Source organism: Ranitomeya imitator, chromosome 5 (genome assembly GCF_032444005.1).
Source record: "Ranitomeya imitator isolate aRanImi1 chromosome 5, aRanImi1.pri, whole genome shotgun sequence".
NCBI classification, from domain to species: Eukaryota; Metazoa; Chordata; class Amphibia; order Anura; family Dendrobatidae; genus Ranitomeya; species Ranitomeya imitator.
The window spans coordinates 43105327-43130310 of record NC_091286.1 but is presented as its reverse complement, the minus strand read 5'-3'; the positions used below and the strand labels follow the sequence as shown (position 1 = coordinate 43130310).

Below are 24984 nucleotides of genomic sequence, written 5' to 3'. Positions count from 1 at the left end.
CTGATTTGCGGCGGGTGCTGCAAAAATTTCAGGCTAATAAACCTGATCGTTGCCCAGCGGAGAAACTGTTTGTCCCTGATAGGTGGACGAATAAAGTGATCTCTGAGGTTCATTGTTCGGTGTTGGCTGGTCATCCTGGAATCTTTGGTACCAGAGAGTTAGTGGCTAGATCCTTTTGGTGGCCATCTCTGTCGCGGGATGTGCGTTCTTTTGTGCAGTCCTGTGGGATTTGTGCTCGGGCTAAGCCCTGCTGTTCTCGTGCCAGTGGGTTGCTTTTGCCCTTGCCAGTCCCGAAGAGGCCTTGGACACATATCTCTATGGATTTTATTTCAGATCTTCCCGTCTCTCAAAAGATGTCAGTCATTTGGGTGGTTTGTGATCGTTTCTCTAAGATGGTCCATTTGGTACCCTTGTCTAAATTACCTTCCTCCTCTGATTTGGTGCCATTGTTCTTCCAGCATGTGGTTCGTTTACATGGCATTCCAGAAAATATCGTTTCTGACAGAGGTTCCCAGTTTGTTTCGAGGTTTTGGCGAGCCTTTTGTGCTAGGATGGGCATTGACTTGTCTTTTTCCTCGGCTTTCCATCCTCAGACTAATCGCCAGACCGAACGAACCAATCAGACCTTAGAAACATATCTGAGATGCTTTGTTTCTGCTGATCAGGATGACTGGGTGTCCTTTTTGCCTTTGGCTGAGTTCGCCCTTAATAATCGGGCCAGCTCGGCTACCTTGGTTTCGCCGTTTTTCTGCAACTCTGGGTTCCATCCTCGTTTCTCTTCAGGGCAGGTTGAGTCTTCGGACTGTCCTGGTGTGGATACTGTGGTGGACAGGTTGCAGCAGATTTGGACTCATGTAGTGGACAATTTGACCTTGTCCCAGGAGAAGGCTCAACGTTTCGCTAATCGCAGACGCTGTGTGGGTCCCCGACTTCGTGTTGGGGATTTGGTTTGGTTGTCTTCTCGTCATATTCCTATGAAGGTTTCCTCTCCTAAGTTTAAACCTCGTTTCATTGGTCCGTATAGGATTTCTGAGGTTCTTAATCCTGTGTCTTTTCGTTTGACCCTTCCAGATTGTTTTTCCATCCATAACGTATTCCATAGGTCATTGTTGCGGAGATACGTGGCACCTATGGTTCCGTCTGTTGATCCTCCTGCCCCGGTTTTGGTGGAGGGGGAGTTGGAATATATTGTGGAGAAGATTTTGGATTCTCGTGTTTCAAGACGGAAACTCCAGTATCTGGTTAAGTGGAAGGGTTATGCTCAGGAAGATAATTCCTGGGTCTTTGCCTCTGATGTCCATGCTCCCGATCTTGTTCGTGCCTTTCATATGGCTCATCCTGGTCGTCCTGGGGGCTCTGGTGAGGGTTCGGTGACCCCTCCTCAAGGGGGGGTACTGTTGTGAATTCTGTGGCAGAGCTCCCTCCTGTGGTCACAAGTTGTACTTCGGCTGATTCTCTCTATGAGCTTCCGTTGGTGGAGGAGAGTGGTACTGCGGCTTCTGAGTTTCCTTCCTCAGGTGTGGTGGTGAAGTCATTAGGTGCTGCTCTATTTAACTCCACCTGGTGCTTTGATCCTGGCCTCCAGTCAATGTTCTAGTATTGGACTTGCTTCCTCCTGGATCGTTCCTGTGGCCTGCTGCTCTGCATAGCTAAGTTGCTCTTGTGTTATTTTGTTTGCTGTTTTTTCTGTCCAGCTTGCGTATTTGATTTTTCTTGCCTGCTGGAAGCTCTGGGACGCAGAGGGTGTACCTCCGTGCCGTTAGTCGGTACGGAGGGTCTTTTTGCCCCCTTTGCGTGGTTGTTTGTAGGGTTTTGTGTTGACCGCAAAGTTACCTTTCCTATCCTCGCTCTGTTCAGAAAGTCGGGCCTCACTTTGCTAAATCTATTTCATCTCTACGTTTGTCTTTTCATCTTAACTCACAGTCATTATATGTGGGGGGCTGCCTTTTCCTTTGGGGTATTTCTCTGAGGCAAGGTAGGCTTATTTTCTATCTTCAGGCTAGCTAGTTTCTCAGGCTGTGCCGAGTTGCATAGGGAGCGTTAGGCGCAATCCACGGCTGCCTCTAGTGTGGTTGGAGAGGATTAGGGATTGCGGTCAGCAGAGTTCCCACGTCTCAGAGCTCGTTCTATGATTTTGGGTTATTGTCAGGTCACTGTATGTGCTCTGACTTCTATGTCCATTGTGGTACTGAATTACCTAATCATAACAGGTATATGTGTTCAAGCACGTGGTAGTGTGTGGCGCATTTTGTGTGCATGTTCATATCCCCGTGTGTGGTGAGTATCCCATGTCGGGGCCCCACCTTAGCAACTGTACGGTATATACTCTATGGCACCATCGCTCTTATTCTTTAAGTCTCCCTTGTTCACATCTGGCAGCTGTCAATTTGCCTCCAAAACTTTTCCTTTCACTTTTTTCCCTATTATGTAGATAGGGGCAAAATTGTTTGGTGAATTGGAACGCGTGGGGTTAAAATTTCACCCCACAACATAGCCTATGACGCTCTCGGGGTCCAGACGTGTAGCTGTGCAAAATTTTGTGGCTGTAGCTGCGACGCCTCCAACACTTTTCCTTTCACTTTTTCCCCATTATGTAGATAAGGGCAAAATTGTTTGGTGAATTGGAAAGCGCGGGGTTAAAATTTCACCTCACAACGTAGCCTATGACGCTCTCGGGGTCCAGACGTGTGACTGTGCAAAATTTTGTGGCTGCAGCTGCGACGGTTCAGATGCCAATCCCGGACATACATACTGTACACACACACACACATACACACACACATTCAGCTTTATATATTACATAATAATAATAATAATAATAATAAATATGGTTTTAAAAATTGAACCATGATTGCAAAATGTGAATTTGGGACCCCTAAACTGGCAGCTTAGATAATGATGACAATAATGATGAGGATGATGATGAGGATGATGGTGATAAACTCAGGCCATCATTTTAGCACATTATTGACTATTCTTCTCAATGACTGCATAAAATAGTAAAAAAAAAAAAAAAAAAGTCTGCCTGTCCGTGGATTACAGAAGCAAAATCTGTTTGAGATCCAGCATAACATTGCAAGGTAATCTAGACAGGACGCGGGCAAAAGTGACATTTGGATCTATCTTTAAGAGCGTAGTGATTGATTCAGCAGGGTGCCAAAGCAATTTTCTGCATGAAAATTGATAATGATGATGTAGTAAAGGCAATTTACACTAAAATCTTAAATTATGGATGGATTATATATGGATGCCAAAGGTATTCACAAAACCATTCACTCATGTAAAATAGAAAACAATTTTATTTAAACAATATTAAAAGCAATATAAATAGTACAAAAAGTAGGGTTTCAAAAGAGGATAAAGCAAAAAAGAGGTTGGACCCCTTAAAGAGTATTATCCACAGATGCATGTATATTAGCTGCAATACGCTCCCATACACCACAGCGTAACGCTGATAAATGTAAAAAAGGGACACAAGCATAATAAAGTATCTGAAACAGATAGAATCACGGCTTTACCCATAGTATATATAGTATAGAGACCACCATAAGTGCCACAACGCACGTTTTGTTTGAGGTGCTTTCAGAGGGGAGAGTGGGTAATGTCCTCTCCTGCATGCCTTATATAGTCCAAAAAGCTTAGTCTTAAGCCAAGCAGTTGGTGTATGAAGCGCCAGTCCCACATCGCAGATGCATCCTGTTCCGACGCTCACTACCTCCGTATGTCATGATGTTTCCATGATGTCAGTGACGTGCACTGACATGGTGAGACCTTTGCATGTTAAGGAAAATGTTGGGACTGGTGTGCATGCGCGTATCAGCGCCATTTATATATTGATGGAGGGACTTATACCATTATGTCCCTAGCCAAAGTTAATACAGATATATGCTTTATGAATATCCATGTACTCAAGCTTAATTTAATATACCTCCCTTAGCTTTTTCTTGAGTGACTGAGTTGCAGTACAATCAATATAAACATTGCCCCTTCTTCTGCACTGCACCCCCTTCCCTATGGGCCACTATATAGCTGAACATTAATAGGGGAACGACTCAGAGGTTCAACTGCACGTGACCAAATGGGGAGAGGGCCCAATGTGGAAGATCAGTGGCAACGCTTATGTTGATTGTATTGCAACTCAGTTGTGCCATTTGTCACTCAGAACACTCCTGTGTGCGCTCTCCTTTTTCTGACTCAGGACAATGGGGGGAAAAGGCGCTCAGTATCTGTTTATGCTTAATAGAGATGCTTTTAAATATTCTCATAACCTGTACAATGGCAGGCAGAAACTGTAATAGTGAGCCACAAGCTTCACTGAATTTTCTCTGCTTTAGGATCTAATTGGCATTCTTCTTCTTTACAAATAAATTGTATTGTTACATGAAGATACGTCTCTATATAATTGGACTTTGCCTTTAAATATTATCATAACCTGTAGAATGGCAGGTAGAAACTTTAATAGTGAAATACAAGCTGCACTGCTAAGTATAGGAGAAATTTTTCTGCCTAAGAAGCTAATTGGTATTCTTTTTTTTACAAGCCTATTGTACTGGTACATAGAGATAAGTTTCTTTAAAGGGAACCTGTCACCCCCAAAATCGCGGGTGAGGTAAGCCCACCGGCATCATGGGCTTATCTACAGCATTCTGGAATCCTAAAAGATGAGAAAACGACATTAGAATATACTCACCCAAGGGCGGTCCCGCTGTTGGTCCGGGTCCGGGGCCTCCCATCTTCATCAGATGACGTCCTCTTCTGGTCTTCACGCTGCGGCTCCGGCACAGGCGTACTTTGTCTGCCCTGTTGAGGGCAGAGCAAAGTACTGCAGTGCGCAGGCGCCGGGAAAGGTCAGAGAGGCCCGGCGCCTGCGCACTGCAATATTTTCCTCTGCCCTCAACAGGGTTGACAAAGTACGCCTGCGCCGAAGCATGAAGACCAGAAGAGGACATCATCTGATGAAGATGGGAGGCGCCAGACCCGGACCAACAGCGGGACCGCCCCTGGGTGAGTATAATCTAATATCCTTTTCTCATCTTTTAGGATACATTGGGGGCTTATCTACAGTATTACAGAATTTCTGCTCTTGCTGAAATTCTTTTTTTTAATTAAAATGTAGGGTTTCTTTTAACATAATTATATTATTTTACTATTCTAGACCTAAACTTAAGCGTTCTTGCTGCATTTTTCAGCAAAGTTTATGAGATTTCAAAAATCTCATGCACACACATCGGTTTTATTTTTCTGATTGACTTGGAAAACTGCTGCGTTTTTGAAAACGACAGCATGTCACTTCCTTCAGTGTTTTTTTCTGCGAATTTGCAGTGTTTTTTTCATCCTCAGCAAACAATAGGTAATTGCAAAACAGCAGCAAAAAAAAGCCGGTATCAGTTTTTGCTGCGTTTTTGGTGCAAAAACTTTAAGGCTGTGTACCGCAAAAAAACGCATACAATAAGCATCCCATCATTTAGAATGAATTGCGCATGTTTTGTGCACATGATGTGTTTTTGTCCACGAAAAAAACGCATTGCGGTAAAAACCGCAGCATGTTCATTAATTTTGCGGTTTTTTTGGCGGATTTCCCACTAAAAATGCATTGGGAAATGTCCGGAAAAACCGCGGCAAAACCGCGGTTAAACCACAGTAAGACCGCGGCAAACCGTGGCAAAACCGCATGCAGATTTCTTGCGGATTTCTTGCAGAAAATGTCCGTTTTTTCTCAGGAATTTTCTGCGAGAAATCCTGAACGTGTGCACATTGCCTAAGGAAATTGCATCATCATTGTTTTGGGGGGTACTAAACTTTATCAACATACATAAGCGGCAACAAAAATGCAGCAATAAAAACACAGCAAATATGAAGAAAAAAAGTATCAAAACCTGCCTTTTTAGCAGATTCCAGCAGGTTTTTACATCCAGAAAAAAAACGCAGCAAAAATGCAATGTGTGAACATAGCCTAAAGACACAGCATTTTTTAAGCAGTAAAGATATGTAGCATACAAAAACTCACCAAAAACTCACTATGTGCACACAGGCTTACACTGTGGGAAAAAGAAAATAATAATATATCGTATGAATTTTTTACTATGCATTCAGTGCTTCATACTGTTGTGTCATTTGTGGTCAGAGTTCTTTCTAGCTATATCTCTAGTTTGCAACCAAACTGTGTATAAACTGAACTTTGATATCTGCCTTGTTTGTATGGATGTGACATGACATTGACATCGAGTATTAAGCCTGTGTCCGGGCAAAATAGACATATACACTGTTCCCACAAGCCCTGAGTATGGCTTCATCCTGCAAAATAAATTTACATAGTACAGTAGTTTCCCAACATATCACCCAGATATTGACATAATGTTGGACTTTATCTGTTATTTCTGTCTGAGATTTTTACTTGACTATTGAAATTTACAAAAAAATGATATGGAAACAAAAATATACTGAGCATTCACATCAATGTTTTTATCCTCCTAATTATTAATGTTGACCATTTGGTCAGTTTTTTACCTTAGTATTTGTAAACCAAAACCAGGAGTGGTTGATAAATACAGAAGTGGTGACGTGTTTCTATTATACCGTACTTTTACTCTGAGGCCGGCGTCACACTGGCGACTTAAACGGACAAGTGAAATGCGATAAAAAAATCGCATTGCACTCGGACCATTGTTACACTATGGGGCAGCTCCCAGCAGCCGATTTTTTGTCGGCCGTTTTCCTCGGTCTGAGACAATCGCAGCATGCTGCGATTGTCACGGACACTCGGCCGACTCTCGGCTCACTTGCACCCATATAAGCCTATGGGTGCGAGTGAGACAGCGCACATCACTTGGATATCATCCGAGTGCTGTGCGCTAAACGCTGACCCCGGCAATGGAGGAGATGGAGAAATTAGTTTCTCCGCCTCCTCCGCTGCTGTGCTCCGATCCGCTCTGTGCGAGAGGCTCGGTGCAAAGACGCTTGACACTCGGCTCCTGCTCGCAGCAGAGCAGGAGCCGAGGGTCATTAGCATATCGCATCAGATGCAATACGCTAGTGTGACGCCGGCCTGATTGTTCCACTCCTGGTTTTGGTTTACAAATACTAAGGTAGAATACTCACCCTATACTGAGGCTAAGTGCCCACGTTGCAGAATTGCCGCGGAAATTTCCGGCGGCAATTCGCAACTCCTGCCGTGGGTATATTGCATGCAGAATTGGCATGCGTATTCCCGCTAAACACTAGCGTTTTCCAAGCAATCTGTAGAATCGCTTGGAAGACTGATTGACAGGTTGGTCACACTTGTCAAACATAGTGTGACCAACTTTTTTACTATAGATGCTGCCTATGCAGCATCAATAGTAAAAAGATCTAATGTTAAAAATAATAAAAAAAATTTTTAAAAATGGTTATTCTCACCTTCCGGTGTCCCGATCTCCTCAGCGGTGCACGTGGCGGCTTCTGTTCCCATGGATGCTGTGTGAGAAGGACCTGGGGTGACGTCACGGTCACGTGACCGTGACGTCATTGCAGGTCCTTCGCACACAGCATCCTTGTGACTGGAAGCCGCCGCATGCACCTCTGAGAGGCGGAAGGACTCCGGGGGCCATCAGAAGGTGAGTATATCACGATTTTTTATTTTAATTCTTTTTTTTTTTTTTTAAATTCTTTTTATAGTTAACACAACAATAAAATGAAACATTTCTCAAAATTGTTTAGAAAAACAAAACCCTGCACCTAGACTTTGTGCCCATGGTGATCCATCACATCTCACTTTTTCCACACAAGCTTTGTAAATCTTAGTCCCTGCATAATAACTATGTGCGCTCTGTTGTCGGCTCAGATAGCAAGTAACGAGCCAGCAACAGAGCGGTGCCAGAGTACCCAACATGCAGAGACCAGGGCTGCCCTCACAGGAAAAAAGCTGAATACGTTTTCCTGGCCATCAGCTAGCGGCAATACTGCATTAATGAATAGCATCAACTACTAATATAAAGATAATGCCTTTATCATGTACCGCCAAGTACCGACGTATAATTCTTTTTTTTAACAGTGATATGGTGCCCAGTCCGTGGAGGAGAGTCTCCTCTCCTCCACCCTGGGTACCATCCGCACATGATCCGCTTACTTCCCGCATGGTGGGCATAGCCCCATGTGGGAAGTAAGCGGATAAATGCATTCCTATGTGTGCAGAATCCCCACGATTCTGCAAATTAATGAACATGCTGCGTTTTTTTTCTGGAATGCGTTTCCGCTCAGGAAAAAAAACGCAGCATGTGCATACAAAATGCGGATTGCATTCTTTTAATAGGATGCTTAATGTGAGCATTTCTTCCCCGTTTTATCGCGTTTTTATAGTGAAAAATCCGGAACGTGTGCACACAGCCTGAATGTGTGAACGTGGCCCAAGGGTATGTTCACACTGAGTTTTTTAATGTGGATTTAGCCCAAATATTTTCCATCAGTATTTGTAAGCCAAAACCAGGAGTGGAACAATTAGAGGGAAAGTATAATAGAAACATATGCAATGATGAACGTGCAAATGTGGCCTAAATCGACATAAAAAAAGCTCAGTGTGAACATACCGTTCATACAGGGCAGTTCTTTTCTGTTGACAGCGCATGACTGCCGATGTCAATATGATTGACAGCCGGCTCCCCGCAGTTAGGTAGTGGGGAGCTGGCTATTAATCAGTATAACATCAGCAGTCACGTGCTGTGAAAAGAGCATCGCAGAAGAGAAGCCGCTGACCTATGATGTCAGCTGAAGCAACAGAATTCCTGGCAGGAGCAGTCTGCGACCGCTCTGTGCCAACAGTTCTGTGCCGGGCACAACAGGCAAGTAGTTAGCATCTACCTGCCTGTTAATTCTTAGGCCCATAGTTAAAAATGAATACAGTCCTGGACAACCCCTTTAACCTGTCAGAGAAGCATTTGAGTCGCCTGCCAGGGCCGTGGGGTACTCGTACTTACAGGGGATGTCACAGTGGCGGTGACTCGGTCCGTTGCCCTGGGCGCCCAAGTAAAAGGGAATGTCTTTAAAATGGATTTTGAATTAAGTTTGTGTTCGTGACGCCACCTGTGGTATTCGGTCAGATGGGACCGACGCTGCTTAAAGGGGTCCACAGGGGTGATGTTATGGCAGCTAAGATGGTATAACGTCCCACAGGTGAAGTAGGTCCCCAGGGCTCCCAGTGATGAGATGAGGATGGTGAATGGTGCAATAAAGAACCGAGGACACAGGTTTGCAGTCTCTTTACCTGGTTTACTGAAGTCTTCAGGCATTCGCAGTCCAGCGCACCAGATCACAGGTACAGGAAGGGTCCAGCCGGCTTGGAAGCGAGTTCAGAGTCCCCTTTACCAGGTGGAGTTAAAAGCCTTCCTACTAGCGCGGTGGTGTAGTCCCTTACTGCCTATGGCTTCTGTTAAGGTCCTCACAGTTCTCTCTGTCCTCCATAAAGGTGGGACACTAACCTGGATGACAGGTGGCTCAAGCCTTTTTATAGGGCCTCTATCACGACCCGGGTCTCTATGCGCCACTGTGTCTTCTGGGTATTAGGGCGGACACATTACGTGTAGTTCAGCTGTCCTGCCGGTTTTGGCTGTAAGTCTTAGAGTCCCTCACAACCTTGGTCTTCCGGCTACCGGTATCTGTGCTTTGCAGGGAGGTAGCCCAATCGCAGCTGTCCTCCCTAGTTGTCACTCACCTGTGCTTCGCTCTCCTGCACGCTCACTACAAATCTGTTCGTCTTTCTGTATTATCTCTGTCCAGGAGCTGCAGCTCTTTCTCATGGCTGCACAGCCCCTCAGTCCTTTATCTCTCTTCACTGTCTGCCAGGAGCTGCAGGCGTCTGCTCAGCTGCACTCCTCTCTTACTAGCTCTGCCAAAGCTGATGTTCCTTGACAAGCTCCTCTCTGGCATTCCTTCCCCTCTGTCTCTCTGACAGGAACCAGCTCTCTGACTCACTGACTTTCCCTCCAGACCAGAATATTTATAAAGAGGAGCCACCCACAAGCTGGATCAGAGCTCCCCCTTCTGGCCTGGAGTGTGAACATGTTGTATGCTTGTGGTTGCCTGATAAAGAAGATCCTTGCTCGCTTCCAAGCGTGACATCACTCTCCCTGTGAGGAAAGCAATGCCACTATAACAACCAGGACACTGGGGTGTTACACATTTTTCTATCCATATGGTTGGAAGCCACATAGAATGGCATTGCGGGTCACATATGGCCCCCGGGCCACAGGTTATGCACCCCTGACCTAAAAAAGTCATACCACTAGTTTCAGTAGTAAAATCATCCGGACAGATTCCCATTACATTGAACATGTAATTTGTGAAATGGTGCTCAGGCATACTGATTATTTCAGCAAAAGTATATAAAGTTTATATTGTACTAGTAATTCTAGTAATTCTGTGTTTTTTCCTTTTCAGTGAGCGTGTCGGACCATGGTGGGATGTTCAATCATATTACAACAAATGGACAAGGCAAATATTAAGAGATGTTTCCTTTTACGTGGAAAGTGGTCAAATCATGGCAATTTTAGGAAACTCTGGTGAGTAGAATACACTTTGTTTAGTACATGATTCTCCGTACTCTTATTTAAAACAAACAACAATAAAAAATAAAAAAATGTAAATATAAGTTTCTCCTGAACCTGGCATTATTCTTCTGACCTGTACCTCTCCACTCCAGAGATATGGGCCCCTCTTTGTTGTTTGTAAATCTAGCCAGGTTAGTCAAAGGGGAGTGTTTTAAGACTCTCACAGAGAAGAGTTGAGGACCACACCTACTTGGCTAATGTGATCAAATTTGCATACAAGGAAGAGGGGGCAATATCTCAGGAATAGAGAGACACAGGAAAAAAAAGAAAAACAATACGGAATTCAGGAGAACAGCAGCATTTCACCAAGGAAGAAAGTTAGATATTTCTGGCAAGTGATAGATCAAGCTTAAAGAGGTTGTCCGGGACTTTAACATTGATGGCTATCCATAGGATAGGACATCAATGTCGGATCGGGGGGGGATTGCGACACCAGGAACCTCAGCCGATCAGCTGTTTCCGGTGACGGAGACTGACAGAACAGCTCGGCCCCCCGAAGAAGCATTAAGCGAAACGCGCGTTGGGGTTCTCCTCCTTTCACGTCCTTTGCAGGTTCGTCTATCTGTATATACAACTGTGTTTTTTACTTGCATTTTTTTTTGCCCTTATCTGATCCTTTCAGTTTTTGGCTTTTGGTAAGGTTTTCTTCCCCCTTCACTTCCCTTATGCCTACATTATTATCTATTACTTGTCTGTGGGCAGGTTAATCCTTACCCCTTATGGCATTATGCACTTTATTGATATGATATTGGAATATTGATTCCCTTTGGAATGTGATTTTTTTACTTAGAGCCTTTCTAGTGATTTTCCTTATATTTTATATCATTGCGGTGTAATTATATTTATATTCATAATCATGTCACTAAGACTCTACTGAATATTTATATTTACTCTGAGACCATACTGAATATTTACATCTCCTTTGAATGTATATACTTTCTGTATTTATCACTACTGTTACTATCAGCCTTGACTGATTCAGTTCAAGCTTACAGATAGACTCCATATTATTTTCCTGCACAGACGTGGCACTTTGGTGTCATTTTCTGTTTTAAATCGTTTGTCTATATATATACATTTATTACTTATGATGTATCTATTTTTGTAATAAAAATTATTTAATATTTTTATATTTGCTCTGGTTTCCATTTTTTCTTTTGTTTTTCAGTTACGGAGCTGCACATAGTGGGCACAGCCAGGTACTGTACATGACTCCTATACAAATCAATATGGGGCAAATTGCAGTACTCGACTGTGGCCACTATTCCATCAACGTAGCTGTGCTGGGCAACTCCGTCATTGAGCAGATCCGGCGGGCGCCAACCCTAGAACAGCTGATTGGTGGGGGTGCTGGGTGTCGCACCCCCACTGATCAAATATTAATGTTCTATCCTAAGGATAGGCCAACAATGTTAAAGTCTTGGACAAACCCTTTAAGATGGTGCAGATCGTGAACTTATACATGTGGGATCGAGGAGCCACCTTTAAAAATAAGTATTTTTTATAAGGATTAAAAGCATTTGATAAAACAGGTAAAACATAGGAGAGTGAATAGGTTCTGTCTGTTTAAAATTTTGCATTTATTAACTAATGCTGAGATTTCATCTACCTCTGAATCTACTATCTACTGTACATAGTCAACTCTTGGGAAGTTCAAAAGTTGGGCCAGATCATTAAGTTGCGATCATAGTAGCTTTTATAAGGGCAAGCTGCAATACCAGGCACAACCCACAGACAGGTGTGACGCTGTAATATAGCATAAGAGCTCGCTAACACTGGTGTATACCACGGCCGAGTCCTATGTGATGTTTCATCGGACAGCACTTGGCCCAATGATATACTATGCGGCAGTGCAGATCTGCAATTGTTTTCTCATGCCGATTCGGCATGCCGTTACTGCATCAGTTATTCAGATCACGGTCACCCTTACAAGTCTCTGGGGGGGTGTGAAACATCGGACTGGATTTGCATTTTATCTGAGTGCAGTCCGATATACCGGCACAGGGACAATGGAGAAGATGGAGACATTGAGTTCTCCATCTTCTCCACAGTTGTGCTGTGATTCTCTCATGCGAGGGAATCCGTTCACACTCAGATGACACTCGGATCACACTGACAGTTTGCTTAATCAAGACATGAGAGGATATACGGCAGTGTGAACGAGCCCTTACAGTAATCTTACAACATTTTCCTTTAAGGATCTGGGAAAACAACTCTTCTGGATGCCATTTCTGGAAGAATAGGACATAAAGGAACGTTGGTTGGAGAGGTGCATGTGAACGGGTCTCAGTTAAAGAAGGAACAATTCCAGGACTGTTTCTCCTATGTCTTACAGGTATTATACTTTAAAAATAAATCTCCTCTAGAAACGTTCCATCAATTTTCACACTACACCCCTTAGGCTACGTTCACACTAGCGTTATGCTAGTGTGCGTCGGGTTAGCGTCGGGCGACGCAGCGGCGACGCACGCGTCATGCGCCCCTATATTTAACATGGGGGACGCATGCGTTTTTGTTTGTTGCGTTGTGCGACGCATGTGTCTTTTTGCCGCAAGCGTCGGACCAAGAAAACGCAACAAGTTGCATTTTTCTTGCGTCCGATTTTTGGCAAAAAACTACGCATGCGTCGCAAAATGCAGCGTTTTTGCGTGCGTTTTGCTAAGGCTACGTTCACACTAGCGTTATGCTAGTGTGCGTCGGGTTAGCGTCGGGCGACGCAGCGGCGACGCACGCGTCATGCGCCCCTATATTTAACATAGGGGACGCATGCGTTTTTGTTTGTTGCGTTGTGCAACGCATGCGTCTTTTTTGCCGCAAGCGTCGGACCAAGAAAACGCAACAAGTTGCATTTTTCTTGCGTCCGATTTTCGGCAAAAAACGACGCATGCGTCGCAAAACGCAGCATTTTTGCGTGCGTTTTGCCGCGTTTTTGCGTGCGTTGTGTGTTGCATCGCCGACGCAGCGGCGCACAACGCTAGTGTGAACGTAGCCTTACTGGAGTAAGCATTGTGACTTTTTTTGGTTCACTTACCCTTCCGCCATTTGAAAGTGCCTAAAATCCGTGAGACAAAATTTGGCTTTTTCATGCTATAAAACTAGTGCAAAAACCTCGATGACAACATAGATTATACAGATAATACACATAGAATAGACTATAAATTAGGACGTCTGATTTCACCTTTTATATTTAGACTTTTGTAATTATTTTGTATCATTCATTGTATAGTTATTAGCAACCGTTGTAATAATTCTAGAGGGATCCTATATTGCAGTCATTAATTGATTATTCACCTACAGTAATGTTATAATATAGTTTTTAGTGTTTGGTTACACATTTATCACTTTTTGGAGTGAAGATAGAATGTTGCAGACTTTAGAATTTAGATATAATACATGGATACAACAGGTATGAAAAAGATATAAAATAATAATTTTCCTATATAGAAATCGTGATGTTTCCAATGACTATCCTCCATTGTATAGTCTGGAGCTGCGTACATCGAGGTGTATATCTACTGTATGGCACAAACGTTTCTCTGTTTCAGTCATTTCTCTTGTTTGCACCGTGCAGCACGACAGTTTACTTCCCTACCTGACTGTGCGAGAAACGCTGACCTACACGGCCATGCTGTCGCTGCAGAAACACTCCAAGGAAGCCATCAGGAATAAGGTTATTATCTCGTGTTTGCCCAGGTGTTAGGAGAATGATACAGCGCTGATCGCCTCCTTCCAGACCCTTTTATCCAAAATTCTGTAAGCAGTACTAGGAGTACTGTAAGCAGTACTAGGAGAATAAAGTGCCAGAAGGCTTCATTCACACGTCCGATTTTTCCATGGGCGAGAAAAACTGACCGATTATTCTGATCAGACTTTGAAAAGAGTTTGGTCCGAGTATTATCCTTTTTTTTTTTAAGTGGAGAGATAAAAAAAGAAAAGTTTCTCCGCCTTCTGCTATGTGACAGTCCGTGTAAGTCGTTCTGATTTTTTCACGGACCCTTTGCCGATTTTGATCAAAATTGGACGTGTCTCGGTAATTTTCCATGCACCTTTCGGTCACGGACGTGTGAATGGTCCCATAGACTATCACAGGTGCGAGTGCTATATATGAAGACCACGGATAGCGCTCATGAACGGGTAAATAAATCACAAAGGAATAACTGAACTGTATCAAAGTTCTTCAGATACAATCCCAGAAAATCCAGGTTTGCCCCAGTCCAAAAAGTCCTGTTTTCCAGGAGGATTTTGGGGTGACTGGGTGGAACTAGGTAGGACTTGCTCATCCCTGTTTGTACCTATGCCAGAACATTGGGTTGGATTGGTCAGAAGTGTTTTTTTTTTTTTAACATTTCCTGCCAGAGACATAGTCATTAGAACTTCTGCTACTCTAGACCACCAGGGAAAAAGACACGAGAATCTCGGTCACTCTACACTACTGGAAACACAGGTATTAAAGTCACTGGTACTGTACACCACCAGCAACACAGACAATAACTTTGTCTACCACTCCAGTCCATTAAGGACACAAGCATTAGTTCTATTGACTATTCTAGACCACCAGGGACACAAATATTAAATCTCTTCAGTACTCTAGAGCACAAGGGACATCGGTGTTAAATTTGTTCACTATTCTAGACCACCAGGGACACAGGTATTAACTCTCTTCATTACTCTAGACCACCAGGGACACAGGTATTAACTCTCTTTATTACTCTAGACCACCAGGGATACAGGCATTAACTCTGTTCACTATTCTAGACCACTAGGGATGCAGGTATTAACTCTCTTCACTATTGTAGATGACCAGGGACAAAGGTATTAACTCTGTTCACTACTCTAAACCACCAGGGACACGGGTATTACATTTATTCACTATTCTAGACCACCAAGGACACAGGCATTAACTATATTCACTACTCTAGACCATCAGGGACACAGACATGAACTCTCTTCACTACTCTAGACCATTAAGGACATAGGCATTAGTTCCATTCGCTATTCTAGACCACCAGGGAAAAAAAACAAGAAATCTCTTCACTACCTTAGACCACCAGGAACACATGCATTAACTCTGTTCACTATTCTAGACCACCAGGGTCACAGGCATTAACTCTGTTCACTACTCTAAAACACCAGGGATACAGACATTAACTCTCTTCAGTACTTTAGATCACCAGGGACACAGGGATTAACTATGTTCACTACTCTAGACCACCAGGAACACAAACATTAAATCTCTTCACTACCCTAGACCATCAGGGCAACAGGCATTAACTCTTGTCATTAATCTAGACAACCAGGAACACAAGCCTTAACTATGTTCACTACTTCAGACCATCATGAACACAGGCATTAACTCGATTCACTATTTTATACCACTAGCGACACAGGCATTGTCTTTTCCACTTCTCTAGACCATCAGTATAGCAAGCATTAACGCACTCATACTACCTTATGCCACCAAGGATGGTGCATTTAACCCCTCCACTCTCCTAGGCCATAAGGATTAGTGACATTAAACCCTTCAATACCATACACAGTCATGGATACCTGATTTAGTTTGGACATTGTTTATTTTTCTTAGATTTGGGTGTGTGTGTTATAACTCATTCAGCCAGCAGTTATCTCCCGTCCCGTCTCCTCCAAACACATGAACCCTTAGCTTTTTTATGTGATTTAAGTGTGGAGAAAAGAGAAAACCTTTTTTTCTGGTGGAAATAAAAGGATCAGACATGTAGAATTCAATCTGCCCAACCCTTTTAACGCTATATCCATTTAAACACTGCACATGATACCGATATATGACTGAGATAAACCTATAGAAAGTTTTCTAAACATCCGCTCTGCCGCTATCTACCTTCATATGCCAAAGGTTACCGCGAGGAATGACAGATGGTGTATGGCTTGTAGAAAAACAAATCTAGAACAGAAGGGAAAGTTTTACTCTATCTGTAAGCGTTGGTAAGGAATCATGTGGGTACGTCTTCTACATGAATGTGGAATTTTGAGGAATTAAAACATACAATTGGCAGAGTAAGTAGTTAACTAGGGCATAAATAAGAGGGGCACAAAAGTTCTTAAAATGTCGTAAAGAGATTTCTGATACCAGCGTGGTCTTGTAATAGGAGCCACCGGTGTATCAAGTCAGGTCATGACATTTCTTCCCTCCGAAATCTTCCTCCATCACCCGTGAGTGATATTCTTGAGAACTAGAAGGAACCACAATAAATCAGCCACGAAGTGCAGACCCCGATAGTTACAGAGCCGGGGGCCGAGTGCTGAGGAGCAGAGGGCAGAAAAGTCACCAACGCCCCGCTGACTCCATAACTGCAGAGTACAGACCTCCTCTGGTATTAACATCAGCACAAACACTGCCCCACCCCCAGGAACCTTCATGGCCAAGGAGCTGCATGCAGCCTTACATCACCAAGCACAATACCAGGTGTTGGATAGCGTGGTGTAAAGCTGCCATCACTGGACTCTGGAGCAGTGGAAACGTGTTCTGTGGAGTCACAGGTTATGCTACCTAGCATCTGACGGGCGAGTCTCGGTTTGGTGAATGCGAGACGTTACCTGCCTGACTACATTGTGCCACCTGTACAGTTTGGTGGAGGAGAGATAATATCATTGGACTGTTTTCAGGAGTTGGCCTCAGCCCCTTTGTTTCATATAGGACATTTGGGAAAATCATAGCTTCTAATCTTATGGGGACAGTTTGGGGAGGCCATTTTTCTGTTCCCTATGACTGTGTCCAGTGTGCAAAGTCCATAAAGACATGGTTGGAGGAGTTTGTGGAAGTACATGACTGCCTGCACACAGCCCCATCCAACACTTTTGCGATGAACTAGAAAAGAGATTGTGAGCCCGGCCTCTCCCCCAACATCAGTGTCGTCTGACCTCCCAAATGTTCTTTTTGATGAATGGGCAAAATTTTTAAGACACTTCCAAAATAGGGATTTTTGTGTACTCACCATATAATCCTTTTCTTTGAGCCATTCATTGGGGGACACAGACCGTGGGTGTATGCTGCTGCCACTAGGAGGCTAAGGGTACCGTCACACAGTGAAATTTTGATCGCTACGACGGTACGATCCGTGACGCTCCAGCGTCGTAACAATATTGCTCCAGCGTCGTAGACTGCTGTCACACTTTGCAATGTACGACGCTGGAGCGATAATTTCATGACGTATGTGCGATGTAGAAGCCGTTGGTTACTATGCGCACATCATATACGATATATGTTACACCATGCGATCATGCCGTCACAGCGGGACACTAGACGACGAAAGAAAGTTTCAAACGATCTGCTACGACGTACGATTCTCAGCGGGGTTCCTGATCGCAGGAGCGTGTCAGACATTGCGATATCGCTCGAACGTCACGGATATATCGCTCGAACGTCACGAATCGTGCCGTCGTAGCGATCAAAATTTCACTGTGTGACGGTACCCTAACACTAAGTGATACAAAGAAAGTTAGCTCCTCCCCTGCAGTATACACCCTCCTGCTGGCTCTCAGCTAACCAGTTCGGTGCAAAAACAGTAGGAGATCAATAACAACATATGAGCTTACAGCTGTCATATTATATATGAGAGTATAGCATATCAGATTGAGCAAACATAAGCTAATACCAGGGTGGGAGCTGTGTCCCCCAATGAATGGCTTGGGGAAAAGGATTTTACGGTGAGTACACAAAAATCCCTCCTTCGCCTCATTGGGAGACACAGACCGTGGGACGTCCCAAAGCAGTCCCTGGGTGGGGACAACATCAGATCAGGCCCTGTGCAACTGCTACTTACAAGTGCACCACTGCAGCCTGCAGAGTCCATCTTCCCAGACTCCCATCTGTGGAAGTCTGGGAATTATAGTGCTTCAAGAATGCATGCGGAGTGGATGAATCCGCAAGCTTGCAGGCATGCCTTGTCGATGCCTGGTGCCTAGTACCCACGAGAGACAGGGAGATAGGCTGACATCTAACACGGAAGGACTCCAGGATGGTGAAAGGAATCCACCAGGCTAACATGGCCGATGAAACGGCTAACGCTTCCTGTAAACATCTGGAAGCCCAAGATAAAGTGTCCAACCTTCGGAAGGACGCTGTCCTCGAGACGTATGGGGAACTCATTCCATTTTGTGGACTGGTACCGAAAGAGATGAGGAAAGAACTATGCCCTCATAACAGTGGTAATACAATACCACCTTGGTAACAAGGGACGGGGATGGCCTGAGGACAACCTTGCCTTGAAGGAAATAAGGGAAAAAAGTCTGAAAGAACCGAGCAGCTAGCTCCGAAGACTCATCAGAATGAGGATATCGCAGAGGAAAAAAGGGCGACCTTCCCTGATAGTAAAGTCTGTCCGGAACAAAAAGGAGCCTACTGTAAGACTTCTAGGACCATTAAGGTCCCAATGATCTAACGGTATGCGATAGGGAAGAACTACGTGTGAAGACTCCCTGCGAGAAAGTCCCTACTTGCAGTTTTGTTGCATAAAGGCGGAAAGCTACCAGCTCCGCAGCAAAAAACTGATGTGGTCAGTGCGGATTTCTGAGGATCACTGGGACCTTTTCTGCTTCCGAAAGGCTTTCGGAAGTAGTGGAAGGGGAGTTATGGAAACTGGTACCACGGAAGAACCAGAGCATGCAGTGCGATGGCTCTTGGATCTCGAGGTCGAACCACGAAGTCAAGTTCATTGGCGATCAGTCTGGACGCCATCCGATCTACAACTGGAGAGCTCCAGTGAAGGCAGGTCTGATGGAAAACCTCTGGGTGAAGTTCACATTCACTTGAGGCGAAACCCTGATGACTGAATATGTTCGACGCCCAGAGTTCTACTCCTGGGATATGTACTGCCGAGATCACCAAATGATAGATCTCGGCCCATCAGAGAATGTGAGGTACCTCGGCCATGGTGCCTCACCGTGGGTACCTGCTAGATGATTGACGTATGGCACAGCCGTGGCATTGTCCAATTGAATTCGGATGGATTGACCCACCAGAAGGCAGTGGACCTGCTGTAGGACTACCGTTCGGATCTCCAGAGCAATGATCAGGAGAAGAAGACTGGCATTACCATGGAACCGGGAGAAAGGCCCTGGATGAAGAAGGAGCTCAGAGACTATCGTCTGAAAGTCTGTTTGACTTGCTGAAAACGAGCGGAAAGAAGGAAACTGCTTCCATTGTCGTCACCATTTTTCCGCAGAACCCTCCCAGCAAATCAAATGAAATGAGGGGATGAGTGATCACATGCGCAAGCTCCCTGCTGAAGGGCCATGACCTTGTCACGAGGGAGGATTACCATCCTTCTGAAAGTGTGCCGGATCATCCTCAAAAAGGATATCTGCTGGGCTGGAAATGAGGAGAACTTGTCTAAGTTTAGCTGCCTGCCCATGTGAGAGGGTATTGCAAGTGATATAGACTACTTAGCGTAGTCATGGAAGGGCGGCTAGACAGTCGGCCAAACAGGGCAGGACGACCACGCCTCTAGGGTGCAAGAGGAACATGACAGCCGCCATGAGCCTTGCGAACACTCTGGGTGCGGTAGCGAGGCTGAAGGACAAGGTTGTAACTTGAAAATGCTGTTCACGAATGGAAAAGCGAAGGAATTTTTGAAGAGGGTAAGCATCCCGAATGTCGATGGATGTCAGAAACTCCACCTTTTTATGTTGAAGTTATGGCTGAGCGGAGGAACTCCATTCGAAGAAGGAGAACCTTGTGAAAGGTTGTTAGAAGTTTGAGGTCCAGGACTGGTCTTACTCTTCGTTTCCCTTTTTGGAACCAAGATCCCTTAGATCTAGATTGTTCTGGACAACCTTTCTGCTGCCGGTTGGGTCTGTTGGAACGTACGATCCTTTGTTAGTATGCCGCTCAAAAGAATTGATTGGCCAGTTGTTCTATCTTCAGGAAAAGGTTACTGGTGTGAATCAAAGTAGTTAAGGTCTCCAGCCAGGAGACCATTGCTCCAACAATCCATACGGCAGCTAGGGAGGGTAGAGTGCTGGACCCGAAGCTGCAAAACGGAATGAACCAGATTTGCTATCTGACAGTCCATGGTATTTTCAATTGATGACACATCGGGCAGGGATACTGGTAGGTATACCACAGGAGATTCTACCCGGTTAATCTGCCAAGTGTCAGAATGTGCGGCTGCATCCAGCAGGTCATAGTCTCTTGCCATCGCTGCTCTCTTTTGATGGTGCAGAGTTAAAAATTAGGAACCCTTGATCCACCATCCTCTTAACAGGGAAGTGGAGAGGGATCATCCGCCTTCTTGCATCTTCTGCTAAATAGTGGTGATGCAGAGGGGGGTGCTCAGATGCCCGAAAAGGGTGCCTCTGTACATCCATAGAGTTCAGGTCTCCGGGTGGACAGGGCAGGTTGTCTGGTGTTAGGCCTGGATACAGAAGAAGATACATGGAGGCAACACTTCGTGTGCTCGTCTGTTGATGGTGTGGGGAGATCGGTGCCCTTTAAAGGACCCGTCGCCCTTAAAAATCAGACCAGGCATGGCATCCCACGTAGAGGCTTCTGTCCAGTGAATCGCATATCCGGACTGACTGGCAAATGCTCTCCTTATGAGGGACACTGCGTAGTGTAGAGTCGGACCGGAGTTCTCGTCAATGTACAGAGATTGGTTGATGATATAAATTGGTGATTTCATCCTTTACTGAAGCTCTGGCAAGTCCGGGTCCAAGGCAATATCTGATCCATGTTCAGAGTCTTGTTCTCAGCAAATCCTTGGAGAGAGAGATCATGAAGTGAAAACATCCATTTTCTAGATGCCTGTACGTTTCTAGAATACTCCCTGCCCCTGCTAGCTGATGGATCCCATGTAGGAGAGGGACCATGTATATCGGTCCTGTGAGCACTCTGAGCCACGGAGGGATCACGGAGGGATTCAATCTCTTGGTCAGATAAACCATGGGTTGCGGCAGTGACGAAGTCCTGAGGGAACTAGGCACAAAGGGATAAACTGGGATCAGCGGCGGTGGGCTCCTGAACTCATTTAGGGTGACTGGCTTCGGATTGGTCATGTGCCTTTAAGACCAGGGAATACTGGTCATGTGCCTTTAAGACCAGGGTATACTGGTCATGTGCTTTTAAGACCAGGAAATACTGGTCATGTGCCTTTAAGACCAGGGGATACTGGTCATGTGCCTTTAAGACCAGGGAATACTGGACATGTGCCTTTAAAACCAGGGAATACTGGTCATGTGCCTTTAAGACCAGGGAATACTGGTCATGTGCCTTTAAGACCAGGGAATGCTGGTCATGTGCCTTTAAGACCAGGGGATACTGGTCATGTGCCTTTAAGACCAGGGAATGCTGGTCATGTGCCTTTAAGACCAGGGAATACTGGTCATGTGCCTTTAAGACCAGGGGATACTGGACATGTGCCTTTAAGACCATAGGATACTGGTTGTGTGCATTTAAGACCAGGGGATACTGGTCATGCGCATTTAAGACCAGGGAATACTGGTCATGTGCCTTTAAGACCAGGGAATACTGGTCATGCGCTTTTAGGACCAGGGAATACTGGTCATATGCCTTTAAGACCAGGGTCATGTTGCAGAGTCGTTGTGCCTCTTTAATACAAAGTCGTCGCCCCTGTGAGCCGGCCGGGTGAACCAAGATGGAGAGGTGATAAAATCTCTCAGAGAGCGAGAAGCGCCAATTCGGGTGGCGGAGCCACAGGCACGATGTGAGCGGAGCCTCAAGACTTCCATGAATAGGCCCAAGCTGGGGCCTAAATTTCTGCAGCCGGCGGGAGCGATACCAGCAGTAGAAGTGAGGGGTGGTGCAGTGGCCGAGAAAATTGAGCGCTTCTGTGCCAGGCGAGAAACGCTAGAAAAGCGGGCAGAGCCGTCTTAGGGGGCCATAGCGCGTTTCCGGGGTGCGGCCTACACATCGGCCGAAGCCGGAGGCTAAATTTTTGCAGCTGGAGCGTTACCTCAGGGAGGTGGGCCACAGGGAAGCCTGAGACTGACTGTGAGCCACTGCAGAGGCCCACTGCTAACAGGATCCACTCACCATCGGTGCGCGACCCGGCATGGAGCCGCCGCGGATGACTGCAGGTCAGGTATCGCAGCGTGGACGGTGCAGGGATAGAGGGCTAAACCTCAATCCATCATCCTTTGTTAGGGAGGTGGAGAGGAACCATCCGCCTCCATGTGCCATCCGCTTTCACAGTGGTGGGACAGTGGGGGCTGCTCGGACGCCATAGAGAGGGGCCTCTGTACAGCCGCAGAGTTCAGCCCCCGGGTGGAGAGGGCCAGTTGTCCGGCATTAGGCCTGGCTCCAGGAGAGGAAACATGGAGGCGACACTCCATGTGGTCGCCTGCTGCTGGTGTGGGGAGGTCGGGACCGTGAAGGAACTGTCGCCCCTGAAGTGAGCTCAGGCATGGCTTCCCACGTCGCAGGAGAGGGTACGGGGAGTGACTCTCCACGTTCTCGCCTGTTGATGTTTCGGGGGAGATCGAAACCTTGAAAGGATCCGTCGCCCTCTTCACTCCATTAATTAAAAAATAAAAATTTACAGAAAAGTAAAAAATAAAATAAAAACGTTGGGGTCTGAACCAGACCCAAGTGCCTCCTACAGACACTAAGCAAGAACTGGTTAGCTGAGAGCCAGCAGGAGGGTGTATACTGCAGGGGAGGAGCTGAGAGCCAGCAGGAGGGTGTATACTGCAGGGGAGGAGCTGAGAGCCAGCAGGTGTATACTGCAAGGGAGGAGCTGAGAGCCACCAGGAGGGTGTATACTGCAGGGGAGGAGCTGAGAGCCGGCAGGAGGGTGTATACTGCAGGGGAGGAGCCGAGAGCCAGCAGGAGGGTGTATACTGCAGGGGAGGAGCTGAGAGCCAGCAGGAGGGTGTATACTGCAGGGGAGGAGCAGGGAGCCAGCAGGAGGTGTATACTGCAGGGGAGGAGCTGAGAGCCAGCAGGAGGGTGTATACTGCAGGGGAGGAGCCGAGAGCCAGCAGGAGGGTGTATACTGCAGGGGAGGAGCCGAGAGCCAGCAGGAGGGTGTATACTGCAGGGGAGGAGCCGAGAGCCAGCAGGAGGGTGTATACTGCAGGGGAGGAGCCGAGAGCCAGCAGGAGGGTGTATACTGCAGGGGAGGAGCTGAGAGCCAGCAGGAGGGTGTATACTGCAGGGGAGGAGCAGGGAGCCAGCAGGAGGTGTATACTGCAGGGGAGGAGCCGAGAGCCAGCAGGAGGGTGTATACTGCAGGGGAGGAGCTGAGAGCAAGCAGGAGGGTGTATACTGCAGGGGAGGAGCCGAGAGCCAGCAGGAGGGTGTATACTGCAGGGGAGGAGCTGAGAGCCAGCAGGAGGGTGTATACTGCAGGGGAGGAGCCGAGAGCCAGCAGGAGGGTGTATACTGCAGGGGAGGAGCCGAGAGCCAGCAGGAGGGTGTATACTGCAGGGGAGGAGCTGAGAGCCAGCAGGAGGGTGTATACTGCAGGGGAGGAGCCGAGAGCCAGCAGGAGGGTGTATACTGCAGGGGAGGAGCTGAGAGCCAGCAGGAGGGTGTATACTGCAGGGGAGGAGCAGGGAGCCAGCAGGAGGTGTATACTGCAGGGGAGGAGCCGAGAGCCAGCAGGAGGGTGTATACTGCAGGGGAGGAGCCGAGAGCCGGCAGGAGGGTGTATACTGCAGGGGAGGAGCCGAGAGCCGGCAGGAGGGTGTATACTGCAGGGGAGGAGCTGAGAGCCGGCAGGAGGGTGTATACTGCAGGGGAGGAGCTGAGAGCCGGCAGGAGGGTGTATACTGCAGGGGAGGAGCTGAGAGCCGGCAGGAGGGTGTATACTGCAGGGGAGGAGCTGAGAGCCGGCAGGAGGTGTATACTGCAGGGGAGGAGCTGAGAGCCGGCAGGAGGGTGTATACTGCAGGGGAGGAGCTGAGAGCCGGCAGGAGGGTGTATACTGCAGGGGAGGAGCCGAGAGCCAGCAGGAGGGTGTATACTGCAGGGGAGGAGCCGAGAGCCAGCAGGAGGGTGTATACTGCAGGGGAGGAGCCGAGAGCCAGCAGGAGGGTGTATACTGCAGGGGAGGAGCCGAGAGCCAGCAGGAGGGTGTATACTGCAGGGGAGGAGCCGAGAGCCAGCAGGAGGGTGTATACTGCAGGGGAGGAGCTGAGAGCCAGCAGGAGGGTGTATACTGCAGGGGAGGAGCTGAGAGCCAGCAGGAGGGTGTATACTGCAGGGGAGGAGCTGAGAGCCAGCAGGAGGGTGTATACTGCAGGGGAGGAGCTGAGAGCCAGCAGGAGGGTGTATACTGCAGGGGAGGAGAGAACTTTCTTTGTATCACTTAGTGTCAGCCTCCTATTGGCAGCAGCATACACCCCACGGTCTGTGTCCCCCAATGAGGCGAAGGAGAAATCTTGAGGAAATTCTTCCCAAAAGAGCAAAAGC

At 46.5% G+C, this 24984-nt stretch overlaps 1 protein-coding gene across 2 annotated transcripts in view; it reads left to right on the top strand.

Annotated features, from left to right (window-relative positions):
- The window catches only part of ABCG5 (ATP binding cassette subfamily G member 5), a 46602-nt gene that overhangs the window by 5605 nt on the left and 16013 nt on the right, over positions 1 to 24984 (top strand). Inside the window, exons 2-4 of one of the 2 annotated variants that reach the window (XM_069768604.1) lie at positions 10408 to 10529; positions 12776 to 12912; positions 14149 to 14247. In XM_069768604.1, coding sequence (XP_069624705.1) covers positions 10408 to 10529; positions 12776 to 12912; positions 14149 to 14247 — 358 coding nt within the window. The remainder of the gene's footprint in view (positions 1 to 10407; positions 10530 to 12775; positions 12913 to 14148; positions 14248 to 24984) is intronic. The other variant, XM_069768605.1, reaches the window with a different exon arrangement.